The following is a 17,865-nucleotide window of genomic DNA, read 5'->3' as shown; positions in this document are numbered from 1 at the left end:
TAGGATGCCCTTCTTCGACTCAACACACTGTCAGGTTTTAGAAACTAGGTTATTCTAGCCTCATCAAATGGGCTGGGCAGTGGTCCCTCTTTTTCTATTATCTGGGGAGGTTTACATTTAGAAGTACTTCTTCCTTAAATTACTCGCAGAACTTGCAGATTAATTCATCTCAACTTGGAAGAATTTCTAGTGATTTTTTAGATAGATAATAAGTTCAAAAAGAATTTATTAGTCAATAAATAGCAAATGCTTAAAAAATCAAAACAAAAATGTTTCTACTTAGAAGAGTGACTTCTACTCCTGTCAGTGTCTACCTGTACCCCATTCCCTCTTGTCCTTGTACAATGTTACTTTATGAAAACATAAGTATGAATTGTAAAATTTCTACCTCTTCTTAACAAAAAACAGCATACTACATATACACTACCCTATAGCCTATTTTATTCACTTTGTAATATATTCTGGCGATCTCTCCACAGAAATAGAGTGAACTCCTTCTTTATTGCAGTTGTACGGTGTCCCATTATGTGGATATGCCATAGTTTGGTCAATCTATTTTGGATATTTCTGTTGTATTTGTCTTATTTTTTATACTTGGACATGTGACCCATTTGTAGTTTGTCCTGATATATAATATGAATTTTAATTAGATCCACAAATGGACCCTTCCAACTGGCTATCCATTTTCTCAAAACCATGTATTAAAACTGCACCAATTGGAGATGCTGTCTTTACCAAACATTAAATTACTACGTGTGTGTGAGCCCACTTCTGGATTTTTTATTCATGTGCTATTTTGCGAGGTTTTACAACATGTTTTAATATACAGCAGGTCTGTTGCTGCTCCATTTTTCAAGTGTTTTTCTGTTGATTCTTAATTATTTTCCTATTAAGAATCAGCCTAGTAACTACCATATGTATTGGAATTATTTAATGTTAACTAATTTAGAAATAATTAACACTTTTATGATGTGGCAATTTTAAATATATTTTCCTCTTCCATTATCTTCCAACTATGGTTGTTTATACATATAAAAGTTCATGACTTGTGTGTACATATGATTACTATGGAATTATCTAATTTATACTAGTTTTCAGCATTATCTTGGGACTTTTAGATATATAATAATATATTTGCAAACTGAGGCTCTAGCTCTTCCTTTTTAATTCTTATACCCAATTGATACAGGGTTTCTGGCAAAAATTATGTGCCTGTGTTTGGGTCATTCCAATTCATTTTTGTTTGACCCTAATTCTGGGCAATTTATGTGATTCCATCCTCTAATTTATGCAGTAGCAGAAAAGTAGAAGAAAGAGAGCAAAATTATCAACAAGAAGAAAACGGACACTGATGTTTCTGTAATGAATAAGAATGTTGTGATACTGAAAAGATCCTGAACTCCTGGAGTGGGGAAAAAAGATCCATATTAAAGAAAAACTATTATGAAAATAATGCAAGGATGTCTGGCAAAGAAGTCAATACAGAAATCAAAAGAGGAGGCACCTGGGTGGCTCAGTGGTTGAGCCTCTGCCTTTGGCTAAGGTCATGATCCCAGGGTCCTGGGAACAAGTCCCATATCAGGCTCCCCAAAAGGGGGCCTGCTTCTCCCTCTGCCTATGTCTATGCCTCTCTCTTTGTGTCTCTCATGAATAAATAAAATCTTAAAAAAAAAGACATCAAAAGAGAACATTAAAAATTATTCAAATAGCCCCAAAAAAGACAGGAAGAGAACAAGAGAAGAACAAGGAGGGAGCAAACAGCAAACAAAAAAATGACATATCTATATATACTTATAAATATATCTATAAATTGTCATTAAAATGGCCTAAACCAGGCCTCAGCAAACCATGGCCCAGAAGTCACATATAGCCCAATACCTGTTTTATAAATAAAGTTTTATTTGAATACAGCCAAATTCCTTCATTTATAAATTGTCTACAGCTATGTTCACATTCCAATGACAGAGTAGTGTACTTGCCACACAAACCATATGGACTATGAAATCCAAAATATTTACTGTCTGGCAGATCACAGAAAAAAATTTGTTGACCCATGGTCTAAACAGTCCAATTAAAGTGCAGAGAAGACCAGAATGTATTAAAAAAATGCAAAACCTAGCTATATGCCGTCCATAGGAGATTCACTTTTTTTTTTAAGATTTATTTACTGAGAGAGAGAGAGAGAGAGAGAGCGAGCAGGGGGAGGGGCAAACAAGCAAACTCTCTGCTGAGTGGGGAGCCCAATGCAGGTCAATCCCAGGACTCTGAGATCACGACCTGAGCCAAAACCAAGAGTCATATACTCAACTGACTGAACCACCCAGGTGCCCCAAGAGATTCACTTTATACACAAATGCAAAAAAGAAAAAGTTCAACCCTTAAGAAAGCTAACTATATTAATATAAGAGAAATTAGATGACCTGACAGACATATTATCTTACCAAAAAAGTCAGGCTCTCTGCATGGAGCCTGCTTCTCCCTCTGCCTGTGTCTCTGCCTCTCATTCTCTCTCTGTGTCTCTATAAATAAATAAATAAAATCTTTAAAAAAAAAAAGACACATTCCATAATGATAAAAAAAAAAGTTGATGTATCAGAAATACATAAAAATTGAGAAATCGTATGCCTGTTTTTTGAGTTTCAAATGTATGAGGTAGAATCATAATTATATTTGAAGATTCTATATTATATTCTATAATCACAATTGTATTTGAAGATTCTAATACTCCTCTCTCAAAAGAACCAAATAAAACTCACCAAAGTATGGAAGATTTTACTGACAGTGTCAACCATCTTGACCTGACATTTATAAAAGAATATAAGCAACAAATGTAAAATTATAATTATTTTCAAGTACACATATTGATAAGCCATATTTTGACCATAAAATAAATTTCAAAAAACCTGAAAAGTACTGAAAACTTAGAGTATGATGTCTGACCATAACAAACATAACTTGGACATCAATAACAGTAAAATAACTCATATAGTCCCAAAATTATTAAAAGTAAATGCTCCACTTAATAACTCATCAAAGAAAATATCAGAGAAAGTTAAATAGTATTTTGATATGAAAATATAACATCAAAATCTGTGAGATATACCTAAATCATGCTCAGGGGGAAATTTATAGTTTTAATGCTTAAACTGGAATGGAAAAGAAACAAAGATCTAAGTTTAAGTTTCTACCTTGAGAAGCTAGAAAAAAAGATAAGCAAATTGAATCCAAACCAAGTATTAGAAAAGAAATAACAAAGATTTTTAAAAATTTAAGTTAAAAAGTGACAAAAACAGAAGTCCTTGGGTGGCTCAGTCAGTCAAATATCTGTCTCTTGGTTTTGGCTCAGGTCATGATCTCAGGGTTGTGAGATCAAGACCTGTGTCGGGCTCTGCACTCAGCACAGAGTCTGCTTGAGATTCTCTTTTTTTCCCTCTCTCTCCCCTGCTCTGTCCCCCTCCACATTTAAGTGTACTCTCTCTCTAAAATAAAGTCTTTTTTAAAAAGTGACAAAAATATAATAATTCACAAACCTAAAGTAGCTTTGTTCAAGATTAATAACACTAAACAACCTCAACATGACTGACAAAGAATGAGAGGAATAAAACATAAGTATGAGCAATGAAAGATAGAGTATCACCTCATCATAGAGTATCACCTCATATTCCATAGACATCAAAAATAATAAAGAGATATTATGAACAACTTTGTATTTAAAACTTAAGTGAAATAAACAAATTCCATGAAAAATAAAATTTACTGAAGCTGACACAATAGAAAATAGAAAATCTGAATAGCTCTTAACCATCAAGAAACTAATTTAGTAGGATTACATGCCCCACCAAAAAATCCAAGTCCGTATGGTTTCATTGGTAAATTCTATCAAACATTTAGGGGGAAAAAAATACCAAATATACACAAAATACTTCCCAAAAAGGGCAAACTCTCCACCAGTTCATTTTTTTAAGTCCGGTATAACACTAACATCAAAATTTGACATCAACTCTATAAAAAATTCTCCATTAATTATAAATGATATGAAAATAGCTAAGAAAATACTAAAGATATCTCAAAAGGATAGTAAGTCAATATCTCAAAGCATAGTAAGTCATGACCAATTGGAATTTATCCCAGAGATTAGGCTAACATTTGAAAATCAATCATATATACCAAAGGCATAATCCATGAAAGAATTAATCGATAAGCTAGACTTCACCAAAATTAAAAGCTTCTGCTCTGTGACAGACACTGTTAAGAGAATGAGAAGATAAACAAGGGAGCAAAATTTGCAAAAGACTGATATCTGATAAAGCACTGTTATCCAAAATAAACAAAGAATTCTTAAAATTCAGCATTAAGAAAACAAACCACCCCATTTAAAAAATGCGCTAAAGATCCTACCAGACATCTCACCCAAGATGATTCACAGAGGGCAAAAAGGCACATGAAAAGATGTTCAACATAACCTAGGGAATTGCAAGTTAAAAAACCCATGAGATACAACTACACACCTATTAAAATGGCCAAAATTGAAAACCCCAAATGCTAATAAGGATGTGGAGTAACGGGAACTCTCATTCATTGCTGATAAAAATGCAAAATGGTACCAGCCATGTTGTAAGACATTGTGGCAGTTTCTTACAAAACTGTAACAGGGATCCCTGGGTGGCGCAGCGGTTTAGCGCCTGCCTTTGGCCCAGGGCGCGATCCTGGAGACCCAGGATCGAATCCCATGTCGGGCTCCGGGTGCATGGAGCCTGCTTCTCCCTCTGCCTATGTCTCTGCCTCTCTGTGTGTGTGACTGTCGTAAATAAAAAAAAAAAAAAAAAAAGTAAACAAAACTGTCATTATCATTCCATACGGCAATTATGCTCCTTGGTATTTGTCCAAAGGAAGTGAAAATTTATGTCCACACAACAACCTGCACATGGGTGTTTATGGCAGCTTTATTCACCAGTGCCATAAGTTACAAGTAACCAAGATGACTTTCAGTAAGTAAATGGATAAATAATAATAGTGGCACATTCAAACAATGGCATATTATTCAACACTAAAAAGGAATGAGCTATCAAAAGCTATGAAAAGACATAAATGAAACTTGAATAAACATTACTACATGGAAGAAGCCAATATGAAAAGGCTACAGCCTATAGAATTCCAACTATAGGACATTCTGAAAAAGGCAAAACTGTAGAAACAATAAAAAAATGAATGACAGCGAGAGGATGAAGGAAGGATAGGATGGTAAACAGAGTATAGAGGATTTTAAAGGCAATGAAATGATCTGTGTGACACTATAAGGGTGAATATGTATCATTATACATTTGTTGAAACCCATACGATATGCAACACCAAGAGCAGATCCTGATGTAAATTATAGTCTTTCGGTGATAATGATGGGTCGATGCAGATTCACAGACTATAACAAATGCATCACTAGAGTGCAGGATGTCAACCGTGGAAGAGGCTGTGCACGAGTCGGGGTTAAAGGTAAATGGGAATTCTCTATACTTTCTACTCAATTTTGCTATTAACATAAAAATGCTTTAAGAAATAAAATCTGGGATCCCTGGGTGGCGCAGCGGTTTGGCACCTGCCTTTGGCCCAGGGCGCGATCCTGGAGACCCGGGATCGAATCCCACGTCGGGCTCCTGGTGCATGGGGCCTGCTTCTCCCTCTGCCTATGTCTCTGCCTCTCTCTCTCTCTCTCTCTCTCTCTCTCTGTGTGTGACTATCAAAAACAAATAAAAAAATTAAAAAAAATTAAAAAAAAAAAAGAAATAAAATCTATTTTTTAAAAGTCAACCAAAGTGAGTCACTGTATTAAGAGAATAAAAGGACAAATCTATATGATTATTTCAATAAATGCCTGACAAGCAAATGACAAAATTCAGCACCCATTAGTAAGTAAATTCTTTTTAATTCTTAGCAAACTAGTAATAGAAGACAGTATCTTCAATTGGATAAAAGGCACCTATACAAACACCTACAATTAACACCATGTTTAACAGTGAAACACTGAATCCTTTCTCCCAATGCTCAGGAATAAGGTAAAGATGCCTATCCTCATGACACCTATTCAATATTGTACTAGAGGTCCAAATTAGTACAATAGGATAAAGAAATAAAATGTATAAAGTCTGTAAAGTAAAAAGGAAATTGTCAAAAAAAAAAAAAAGGAAATTGTCCCTAGTCTCAGACAGTATGATCTTTCACAAAGAAAATCTAAGAAAGCAACAACTAAAACAACAAAAAACTATTTAAAAAATAGTAAGTGAATTTAGGAAATAATGTCAGATACAAAAATCAGTGGTGTATCCAAATATTAACAGCATTCTATCTGAACATAAAGAGTTTTAGTATCATCTATCATGATATCAAAAAGCATAATTTACTTGGAACATATTTAATAAAAAAAATGAACAAAAACCTATACACTAAAATTATAAAATATTCTTGAGAAAAAATACACCTTAAAAAAAAAAACCTAAGGGCAGCCCAGATGGCTCAGCAGTTTAGCACCTTCAGCCCAGGGTGTGATCCTGGAGACCCAGGATCGAGTTCCGCGTCAGGCTCACTGCATGAAGCCTGCTTCTCCCTCTGCCTGCGTCTCTGCCTGCATCTCTCTCTCTCTCTCTCTCTCTCTCTCTCTCTCTCTCTCTCTCATGAATAAATAAAATCTTAAAAAAAAAAACTGAGAGAAGGGTGCCTGGGTAGCTGAGGCAGTTACGTGTCTGACTCTTGATTTGGGTTCATGTCATGATCTAAAGGTCATGAGATTAAGACCCATATCAGGCTGCGTGCTGAGTGTGAAACCTGCTTAAGATTCTCTCTCCCCCTCTCCCTCTGCCCCTCCATGTCCTTCCCTGTCCACTCACACAGGCTCTCCCTCACTCTCTCTTTAAAAAAAAGAGAGAGAGAAACACATTGTTTACAGACTAACTAGTAGACTCAACATTGTTAATGTCATTCCTACCAAAACTGATCTATAATTGAATGCAAATTCATTTTCAAAACCAGTAGGCTTTTTCGGAAACTGACCAGATTCTAAAATTCATGTGATAATGCAACAGTTCAAGAATAACAAAAATGATTTTGAAAAAGAACCTAGTAGGACTTAGACTCAGACTTCACTATATGCTCTCAACTTTATAGTATAAGGCTATAGGAATTGAAATAGTGTGAGACCAGCATAGAGACATAGAGACCAATGAAATAGAACTAGACAGAACAGAAAAACATCAAGACTTACATGGTCAACTGATTTTTTTGGCAAAGGTATCGAAGTGATTCAATAGAAGGGAAACAACCTTTTCAACAAATGGTGTTGAAACAACTGAAAATCCATTAGGAAATAAATGAACCTCAATCCCTATCTCACATCATATACAAATTAGTTTAAAATGGATCACCAGTCTAAACATAAAAGCTAAAACTATAAAGCTTTTAGGGAAAAACATAAATGTCTTTGTGACCCGGATATGAACAAGAATTTCTTAGAACAAACACAGAAATTAACTGTAAGAGAAAAAAATTTCAATTATATCATCAAAATTTAAAACTTCTGCTCGTAAAAAAACATTTCTAAGAAATTTAATAGGTAAGCCACACAGCTTGTGAGAACATGTATCTAAAAAAAAAAAAAAAAAAAAAAAACATGTATCTGACAAAGGACTTTTATAAATACAAAATATAATGAACCCCTACAACCTGAATAGAAAAATTTGCCAGTTTCTTTTAAATTTAAACATGCATCTACCATTAACAGAGCAGTTCCAGTAGTAGATATTTATCCAAGGAAAATATAAATGTATTTCCATAAATACTTGTACAATAATATTCATTATCAGCTTTATTCCCAATAGTCAAAAACTAAACACAGCCCAAATGCTCATCAACCTAGGAATGGATAAATTGTAGTATATTAATAAGATAGTATGCTAATCAGCAACAAAAAGGGAATACTGATACATTCAATCACAAGGATGGATCTTGCAGAGATCCAAATTCTGAGCAAAAGAATTTGTATACCAAAAAGTACACATGGTATGGTTCCATTTGCATGAAATTTTCAAAAAACAAAAACTAATCCACAGTTAAAATTTAGAACAGTGGTTATCACTTTATGGATGTTATAGGGAACTAACAGGGAAGGAAACTTCCTAGGGAGATGGAAATGTTCTATATCTTCAATAAAGGTGAGTCTATTTGTCAAAGCTCACAACATTATACATATACACAATTAGTGTATTTCAACATATATAAGGTTTACCTCAAAAGAGACAATCAAAAAGAAAAGAAATTGCACTCCTATGGTTTCACTAGTTTTCAAAGAAATAATACTAATCTTATACAAACTTTCAAAAAACTGAGAAACCAAGAACACCTCCCAAGTTATCTTGTGAGCTAAGCATATCATTCACAAATATTAAAAAATTAACAGGATAGGCAAAGGCCAATCTTTCTCATACAAAACAAAATGTAAGCAAATCAAACCAAACCATACATTTTAAAATGATACATGGGAATAATTGGATTTATACATTAATGTAGTATTAGGTACATGTAAAAACTAACCAAAATAATCCCCAGAGTAATCAAATATAGAAGTTAAATCATATCAACAAAACACATAAAGAAAAAGGCTTCTGATAAAAGTTAACTCCTATGCATGGAAAAACTCTTAAAAGACTAGGACTAGAAGGAAAATTCCCTTAACCTAAAACAGTAGCAATACAAACAAAAAAGCTGCAGCAAACTTCAAACTCAATAGTAAAATATTGAACACTTCCCCCTGAAATCACAAACCAGACAAAAATTCTATTTTCACCACTTGAATTCAACATTTTATGGAAGATCCTCTCCACCGCAATAATACAAGAAATAAAAGGCATAAAGATCAGACAGAAAAATAAAAGCTGTCATTATTTGGAAATAAAATTATGAAAAATTGAGAAACTTACATATAATCTAGAATTAATAAATATGTCAAGATTCTTAAATACAATATTAATATACAAAAATCAATTGTATTTCTATTCTAGCAACAAAGTTAGAAAACAATTCTATAAAAAGCTCATCCACAAACATCAAACACTCATAAATAAATGTATAAAACCTACAAAGAATAAAGGAACCTTGACCTATACCTCAAGAAACAAATAATACCAGATGGATGAGAGACTAAAATATAAAATGTTTTTTAAAGACAACAGAAGGTAACACAATATCTTCATGACCTTGGAGTTGGGGAAAAAACCTCTTTAAAGGAATATAAAAAGGACTAATCATAAAGAAAAGTTTAATTAACTAGACTTCACTAAATCTAAGAACTTCTCACCAATCAAAGATCTATATGGAGAGGGAAAAGCCAAGCCACAGAAAGGAAGAGATATTTTATTTAATACACACACACACACACACACACACACACATTATCTCCAACAAAGGACTTGTATCCAGAATTTACCAATAAGTTAAACAACCCACTCCCAATTCCCCAACCTCAGAATGTGCACTTCATGGAAAAAAAAAATCTATGTAGAGTGATATGAAAATGGACTTATAGAGCTATCAGAAAATGTGAAGTGAAATCATAATTCAATATTACTACTCACCCACCAAAAAAAAATAGCTAAAGTTAAAAAAAAAAAAAGGCAAAACCCAAGTATTGGCAAGGTTGTGAAGCAATTGGGACCTTCACACATTATTGGTAGATGGAATGGTGTAAACTGGTACACTGGGAGCCATTTGGGAAATCATCTGGCACTGCCTACCAAAGCTGAATATGCCTACTCAAGGACCCAGCAATTCCACTCTTAAGTTTATATCAAACACAAATGAATGCCTCTGTCTCCAAAAGACATGTACAAGAATGTTCACAACATTATTAACATGGCCAAAAGCTATAAACAACTTGAATACCCACCAACATTAATATGAGTAAATAACTTGTGGTGTATTTATACAAAGGAACACTGTGAACTAATACAAAGAAAGATGAATCACACAGGCATGATGTTGAGCAAAATAAGCCAAAAACAAGAGTATATATTATATAATTCCATCAATATAAAATTTAAAAACAGGCAAAGTAAGTCAACAGTGATAAAGTCAGCACAGAGGGTTCTAATGGAAGCACTTATTCACATAGAGGAGGCAATGGGTGCCTATCTAGGTCTGCATAATGGCTACACAAACACATGCAAATGTAAAAATCCATGGAGTCATGCAAGCATATAACTCAATTTTTTTTAATTTTATGACTTCAAAACAAATGTATTTTCAGAATAAAAGCAGACAGTTATCAGCAGACTTGACGTAAAAGGAATATTTAAGTCAAAATGAAAATGTTATCAAAAGGAAGTATGTGAATGTGAAGAGTAAGAGAAAATGTAAATATATAAGCAAATCTAAATGAATAGGGACAGTAGTTTTTGAGATTTTAAATATATATAGAACTAAAGACATAGCAGCAATGAAAAAAAAAGTGTAAGTCAGGTAAATCAGAATTGGCAAAATATAAATTTACCAAGGATACATGTGGCAATCTCTAGGGAAACCAACAAGAGGTAAAACTAAGAAATTAATAATTGAGGGAGAGAATAATTTAAAGTACTCCACTACCAGGAAATGAGAGACACATAATACAGGATGGGCAAGACAAATGGACAACAAATAGTAATAAATAATTACATTGCATATCCACTGACTATATATTCCAATGATAAAATGAGATCAGAAAGGATTAAAAAACAAAAACTAGGGTGCCCAGCTGGCTCAGTCAGTAGAAAATGTTACTCTTGATCTTGGGGTAGAGATTACTTAAAACACACACACACACACACACACACAAAAACTATATTTTACTTTATAGTAAACATATTATAAGATTATAGAAAGCTAAAACTCAAGGATAGAATAAGATATTTAATGCAAATACTAATAAAGAGCTGGAATCATTCTATTAATATCAAATTAAGGAAAATTTAACTCAAAAAGCATTACTTAAGGACAACATGGATCATTCAATTATGAAAAAAGAGTTAATCACCAGGAAGATAGAATAACTCCATATTTGTTATCCGTGAAAACTAAAAGAAACAAACGAATCCTCTCTCAGAAATGACAGATCAAGCTGAGAAAATAACAAAGATGTGTAAGATTTAAACAAGGTTAATGATTTTTAACCTGTTATTTATACAAAAATGCACAGCAAATTTCAAAGGACTGAAATTATGCAGTGACTGTTATGGAATTCCACTGCAACTCAGGAACAGAAATATACCTAGAGCAATGAAATTCTAAAGTAATAGAGAAAGAAAGCAAGAAAGAAAAGGGGAAAGAAAGAAAACAAACAGAAATTCAAAATCACATTGGAAATGACACTACATGTTAAGTAAAACAGCAATGAAAATATGACCTATCAAAACTTATCAGCTGTAGCTAAAGGTGCTTAGAGGAAAACGTATAGCCTTCAATACACATTTGAAAAGAAAGGCTAGACATCAGTGATCTAAGTATCTATCTCCAAAAGTTATGAAAAGAATAGCAAGTTAAAACCAGAGAGAAGGAAGAAAAGAGCAGCAATTAGTAAAGCAGAAAACAAATCTACAATAGAAACATTCAAAAAGCAAAAGTTAGTTCATTGAGAAAATTTAAAAACTGATACAGCTCTAGTATGACAAATGAAAAAAATGAGAGGTAAAAATAATAAATACAGTAATAACTGAAAAATTAGATGACATGGGTGAACTCAGCAAAACCAACACATCGAAAATTTAAGCTGATTTTCGCTAAAGAAATTAATTATATAATTTAAAATTTTCTCACTGGCAACCTCTAGGCCCAATGGTTTCACAAGTTAAATCTTCTAAGCATATGAAGAAGGAATAAAAACAATCTTCCCAAACTCTTCCAGAGAACGGTAAAAGAGGCCAGTATAACCAAAGTACCAAAATCTAATCAGGATTCGAAGTAGGAAAAATTACAGGCCAGTTTCTCTCAAATAATCTAAACAGACACACACACACACACACACACACACACACACAGAGCAAGCCAAGAGCAATGAGATATAAAAAGGGTAATATAAAGTTAGGGTTTATCTTAGAAATGCAAGGTTAGTTTAACACTTGAAAACAAATCCTTGTAATTCAACACATTCACAGAATAAAGGAGAAAAGCCTAAAGTGTATCAAAAGTACTGATAAAACATTTTCTTAAAATCCAACATAATTCATAATTGAAAAAGTAAAATCAGCTGCGTTCCTAGGTATGAAGTCAAAATTACATTATATTTCTAATTACTAGCAAAAGACAATTAGGAAATGGAATTTAACTAACAATTCTAATTAAAATAACAAAGAACATCACATTCCTTCATCGGCCAGATGACTCAGTATTATGAAGATGTCAATTATCTACATAATTGATCTCCAGCTTCAGTGTGCAATCCTAATCAAAACTGAAGCAGATGGATGAGTGTGGCTTTTTAAGAGTAACTCTGAAACTGAAATACTCGTTGTAAAATTACATGAAAATATGAAGGGCCAAGAACAGAGAAGGAGAAAGCTTGAATACATATACCATCAAATATTGAGATTCCCTAATTTAGAGTAATGTAAGACAGGGTGATATGGCATCAGGAGAGACAAATAAACCAATGGAACAGAAGAGTTCAGAACCATGCTCAAACTTACACTAACATCTGAAGAAGAAAAACATCTTGGAAAAAAAATTCCAGGAAGAAATATTTCATTTAAAACATTAATATATTTTCTGACTATTCATATTAATTCTGATAGCAAGGAAATCATATTTCAGTTAAATTCTCTCACAAATCGTATAAAATTGCTTCCAAGACAATCAGCAGAACTTCTCTAAAAACCTTCTCTCTTACCTCTCCAAAAGCTCCTCGACCTATCACCTTCAATATCTCAAAGTCTTCTCTATGTAGGCGCATCTGTTTCACTTTAGAAGTAAATGGTTTGGCTGAAACAAAAGAACAACACCAATTATTTTCTTAATGAAATGTGATGCAAATTAGATATGTACATAATGGCATTTGTTAAACAATAAAAATTCAGATTATGATTAAGAATGAAGTCAAACTATCTCATAATCCCTTCAAAATATATTAAGAAATACATTCCATAAGACAATTCCCTCTCTTACATGTGAATTATATTTTTGTAAGAAACATATTTTTAAACACCTACTAACATGAAATAATGCAAAGTAACAGGGATGTACAAATGAGACCAGTTCATTTTCATGTTGACACTGTATATTCTAACAAAAACACTAGACAATATTTTAACACAAATGTCTGAGAAGTAAAAGCAAATTATCATGGAAGTGGGAGTTTCAGCAATTCCCACTAAGTAAATTCAGATTTCTTTCATACTCATTCATTTATTTATCCTTTTAACACTCCTTTAACAAGAGTCTATGCTACATAAAGCATGATGGCAATCACTGGAGTCTAACAATTATGAGAACATGGTACCTTCCTTCAAAAAGTTCTGTCTTCAGAGCAGATAGTAGACACACATACAAAATGTAACAATGTGATGAAACTTCAAATAAAGGTAAATATAGAGCACTTCAGGATAGGTAAGAATGGAACACTAATACTTCACAGATGGAGTAACACAGGAAGTGGACCCTAAGGACCAAGTAAAATTTTGCTACTCTGCCTGGGTTTGCAGTGTAGACACTGGCACAGGGAGCAATATAAGCAAATGAAGAGAGGCAAGAAAAGGACCTTGAGGTAATAACTGTAAATATCCCAGTGTTGTTACAGAATTTTGAGAAGAAATGCAAAGCAACTGGAGCTGGAAAGTGGAAAGTGTAAATGGCCTTGAATACCATACAAGGGATTTAGATATCCTATTAATAATAGGGAATAAATCGACTTTTTAAAAAATCCTAAAATCAATATACATTCGGCTGCCTCTAAGAGAAATGTATACCTGTCTCCTTTCCTCCCCTCATGTCCTTCTTAATTTTCACACAAAAAGGAGCAATATGATTAAAGGGTCATTATATGGAGGTACAGCTCTCTTCCCTTCCTTCCACGGGGAGAGAGTATGATTTATTTGAGCATTAGGAGAGTAAAATAGGCAAGCCAGCTTTTATAACTTGATTTGTTCTGAAGGTATTTAGCTCGATTAAGTAATTTAGAAAAGAAGGGTAGTCCACATTGCACTCAGTCTAATAGAGATTTGTGTTGGTGTTTTATGTAATAAGGAAAGAAAATTGAGATTGGCTCTCTGTTTGCAATTCACAATAGAGAAGGTGATCAAAGGAATATCAAATCTGAATAAAGAGATGGAGGATCTCACCCAAGGAGAAAAAGAAAATACTTTTCAATGGCGCCAAATGAGGTGAACACTGATAAAATGACTAAGACACCTTGGTGTTGAACAAACCGGACTGGACAAATTGTTGAGACTATGGTCACTGCGTACCAGTCAGGTCCCCATTAGCATAATTGGAGGAAAGTTTATTGACAAATAGGCTATTTGCTAAGGTGCAGAAGGGATATAAAGGAACTGCAAGGAGGAGTAATAATCTATGTAGCAGTAGGAGTGCCACTATCTATCTAGCAGTAATCTGAGACTACCGTCTCTCCCTTCCCAGCTTCTATACCAGCATTTCAGAAATACCTGCTTAAGATGGGTAGGTAGGGAATATATGAATTAGAAATAAAGATGTGAAGCCAGCCAGTATGAGACTAGTGCTGGTACAGCAGCCAACTATAGCTAAAAAAAAAACATCACATAGCAGCCTAGAACAGTTAGCACTTCTTTAAATACATCTACTACTTCACTTTATGTTCCCCCTACCTCAAATCTCCCAATAACCCTAAACCCCAAATAACGTACATGCTCTATATCGTTGTCTCATTATCGACCCCAAATCCAACAACACCAACTACAGTTATTTGTAATCTAGAATAGTTCCACGTATACCTTCTTTTGGGTAACATCCTACTTACCTAAAAGGTCAAAAATGTTGCTTTTTCAAACCTCTGAAATACTGTTGCGAAACAGAAAAAGAAACTATTTCTACCAACTAGAGTAAATGAAATACAATTCAGGAAAGCAAATGGTTGTTAAAATTATCTTTTACCAAGGGTACAAAGGAAGATAGTATGTAAAAAAAAAAAAATCATTTTTCTACAAAGCAGCATCTATCCTGAAGGGACCAGATGATGTAAAATCCTGAAGGGACCAGATGATGTAAAATCATATGTAATTAGGATTAATTTAGGCTCCCAAGTTTTATGGGAGCCTAAAGGCATTAACAGAAATTTAAAAAATAATCCTATCTAGTCTTTATTTCCTGGAACCTGCTGGTAAAAATCCCATTTCTTTGACATTGCAAAACTATTCTTTTTTAGGCATTCAAAAATGAGTTAAGTCACAAATTTCTTCAGAAGACTCATAGTTTTCCTAATCATTTACTCAATTCAAGTATCTTCTAATACCTACTGTATGCCAGCTATTATTTAAGATGCTAGAGATACAAAAGATAAACAGTCCCTGTGCTCAAGTAAACAAATCATGCAATAAGTGTTACTCTTCTGTTTAAAATGTTCAGTGTGAAAAAATAATAAAATAAAATAATAAAATAAAATAAAATATTCAGTGTGGGGGCACCTGGGTGGCTCAGTAGGTTGAGCATCTGTCTTTGGCTCAGGTCATGATCCCAGGGTCCTTGGGTAGAGATAGATCAGGCTCCCTGTTTAGCAGAGAGCCTGCTTTTCTCTCTCCCTCTGCTGCTCCCCCAACTTGTGCTCCCTTATTTCCAGTCAAATAAATAAATAAATGTTCAGTGTGAATACAAATGGCTAATAAACAGAAAATGGCACTTAAATCAGAGAAACACAAATAAACATACTAGAAATATTCTATTATTTACCAAACAAATGGGCCAAAAATAAAAAATGTGAAATCATCAAGTGTTTGCAGGTGTGTGATTAACAGGTATTCTCATATATAGCTGGTAGGACTGTTAGTTACAATCTCCATGAAGAGGATATGGTTTTCTATTTCATTCTTTTAATTTGGCATATTACTTAAAAATATTTTAAAAGTTGAAACTATCTTTATATGCCTTGAGATAAACCATACTTGATTATAATGCATTTAATACACAGACGACTCTGTTTTGCTTTGATTTTATTTTTAAATTTTATATCTGTGTTCATAAACAATGTTGGTCTACAATTATCTTTTTTCTATACTGTCTTCATCTGGTTTGGGACAAATGATAAATCAACCTCATTAAGTATGCTTAGTAGCTTTTTCTCCTTTTTCATTCTCTAAACAAAATCCAGATTGTTTAACGATCTCAAGGTGAAAAACAAAACTATAAAACTTTCAGAAGACAAAAGCAGAGACTCTGACTGTAGGTCTGGTAAGAACATGCTAGTGAAGATATCTTTTCAGTGGACTTTTAATAATTGACTTCTGTCATATTATTGTCATTTTCATAATTTCTATTTCTTTCTGTGATAACAGTGTTAATTATATTTTCCTACAAAATTATAGATTGCACTGAAATTTTCAAATTTATTGGAATAAAGTGAAATAATATCCTTTTGTTTTAAAACACTACAATAGGTTTGATTCCTTTTTAGATGCTAATACTGTATATTGGGTCTACTTTCATTGTTTTTCCTTACCACTATTGCTAGAAATTTGCATATTTTACAATCATTCTCCCAAATACATAATATTTAGATTTGTTGGTCCTCTCTAAAATTCCATGAAATTTTTCTTGCTTTAGTAGGTTCTTCCCCAAATGTATGCAAAATTTCAGAAAAAATAAAGGCTAATATTAACCGTCACCCTCCCATCAAAAAACTAAGACATATTAATAATAGACAAAAAAGGTTTTAGGGGGAAAGGCATTAGTAGAATAGAGATGAAAAGGAGCCATACATAGAGTTTAAAAAAAACAGTAGATCAAACTAGCCAAGACATAATGATTCTAAACATGTATATACCCAATAGCATAATCTCAAACTATATAAAGCCAAAATGACAGACATAAAGGAAGAAATAAACTCACCTTCATAGATTTTACTATAACTACCAGTAATTGATAGCTCAAGCAGGTAAAAAAAAAATAAAAATAAAAATAAAAAAAATTGAGCACCATGCATGTAATGCTCTACCTTATGAGCTGGAGAATATCATTATAAAACACACACAGCACATCTACAAATTTTGACAACATGCCAAGACATAAAACTACCTCCAACAAATTTCAAAGTACAAGGAACATAAAAACCAAACTATATGATTACAGTTCAACTAGAAATCAATAACAGAAAGGTTATCAGAAAAAATCATAAGCTCTGATATCAAAAAGTAATTTTAAAGAAGAAATAAGATAATTTTCAGAACTACATAGTAATAGCATACTATACATCAAAAGTTCTAGAACACAACCTAAACCAGTATGCACTGGAGGGAGGGAGGGGGAAGTTCTCAAATTTACACTGGTAAACAAAGACAGCTTAAAAATTAAGATGTTAAACAGACAATGAAGTATTAGACCAAAACAATAAACTCAAAGTAGAAGAAAACAAAAATGTAAGAAAGCAAAATAAATAAAATTAATTTGAAAATAAGCTTATGAAAGGCTCATCAAGGCCAAAGGATGGTTCATTAAAAAAACTAACAAAAACAACTGAAAAATCAATATTGGGAATGAGAAACTGGACAAAACTTCAGATGCTGCTGAGATTAAATGAGTAAGAGATTATTAAAAGCTTATGTCAATAAATTTGAAAATATAGAAGTGAACAAATTCCTAGAATGAGTAACTGATTTCTTAAAAAAAATTTTT

The 17,865-nt window shown here is 33.1% G+C and overlaps 1 protein-coding gene across 10 annotated transcripts in view; it reads right to left on the bottom strand.

Annotated features, from left to right (window-relative positions):
• CDC42BPA (CDC42 binding protein kinase alpha) overlaps positions 1–17,865 on the bottom strand; it is a 327,675-nt gene that overhangs the window by 247,724 nt on the left and 62,086 nt on the right. For all 10 annotated transcript variants that reach the window (XM_055323638.1, XM_055323632.1, XM_055323630.1 and 7 more), the window contains exon 2: positions 12,899–12,990. In XM_055323638.1, coding sequence (XP_055179613.1) covers positions 12,899–12,990 — 92 coding nt within the window. The remainder of the gene's footprint in view (positions 1–12,898; positions 12,991–17,865) is intronic.

This window comes from Nyctereutes procyonoides, unplaced genomic scaffold (assembly GCF_905146905.1).
Source record: "Nyctereutes procyonoides isolate TBG_1078 unplaced genomic scaffold, NYPRO_anot_genome, whole genome shotgun sequence".
Lineage (NCBI taxonomy): Eukaryota > Metazoa > Chordata > Mammalia > Carnivora > Canidae > Nyctereutes > Nyctereutes procyonoides.
This window is presented reverse-complemented; position numbering and strand designations above follow the sequence as displayed.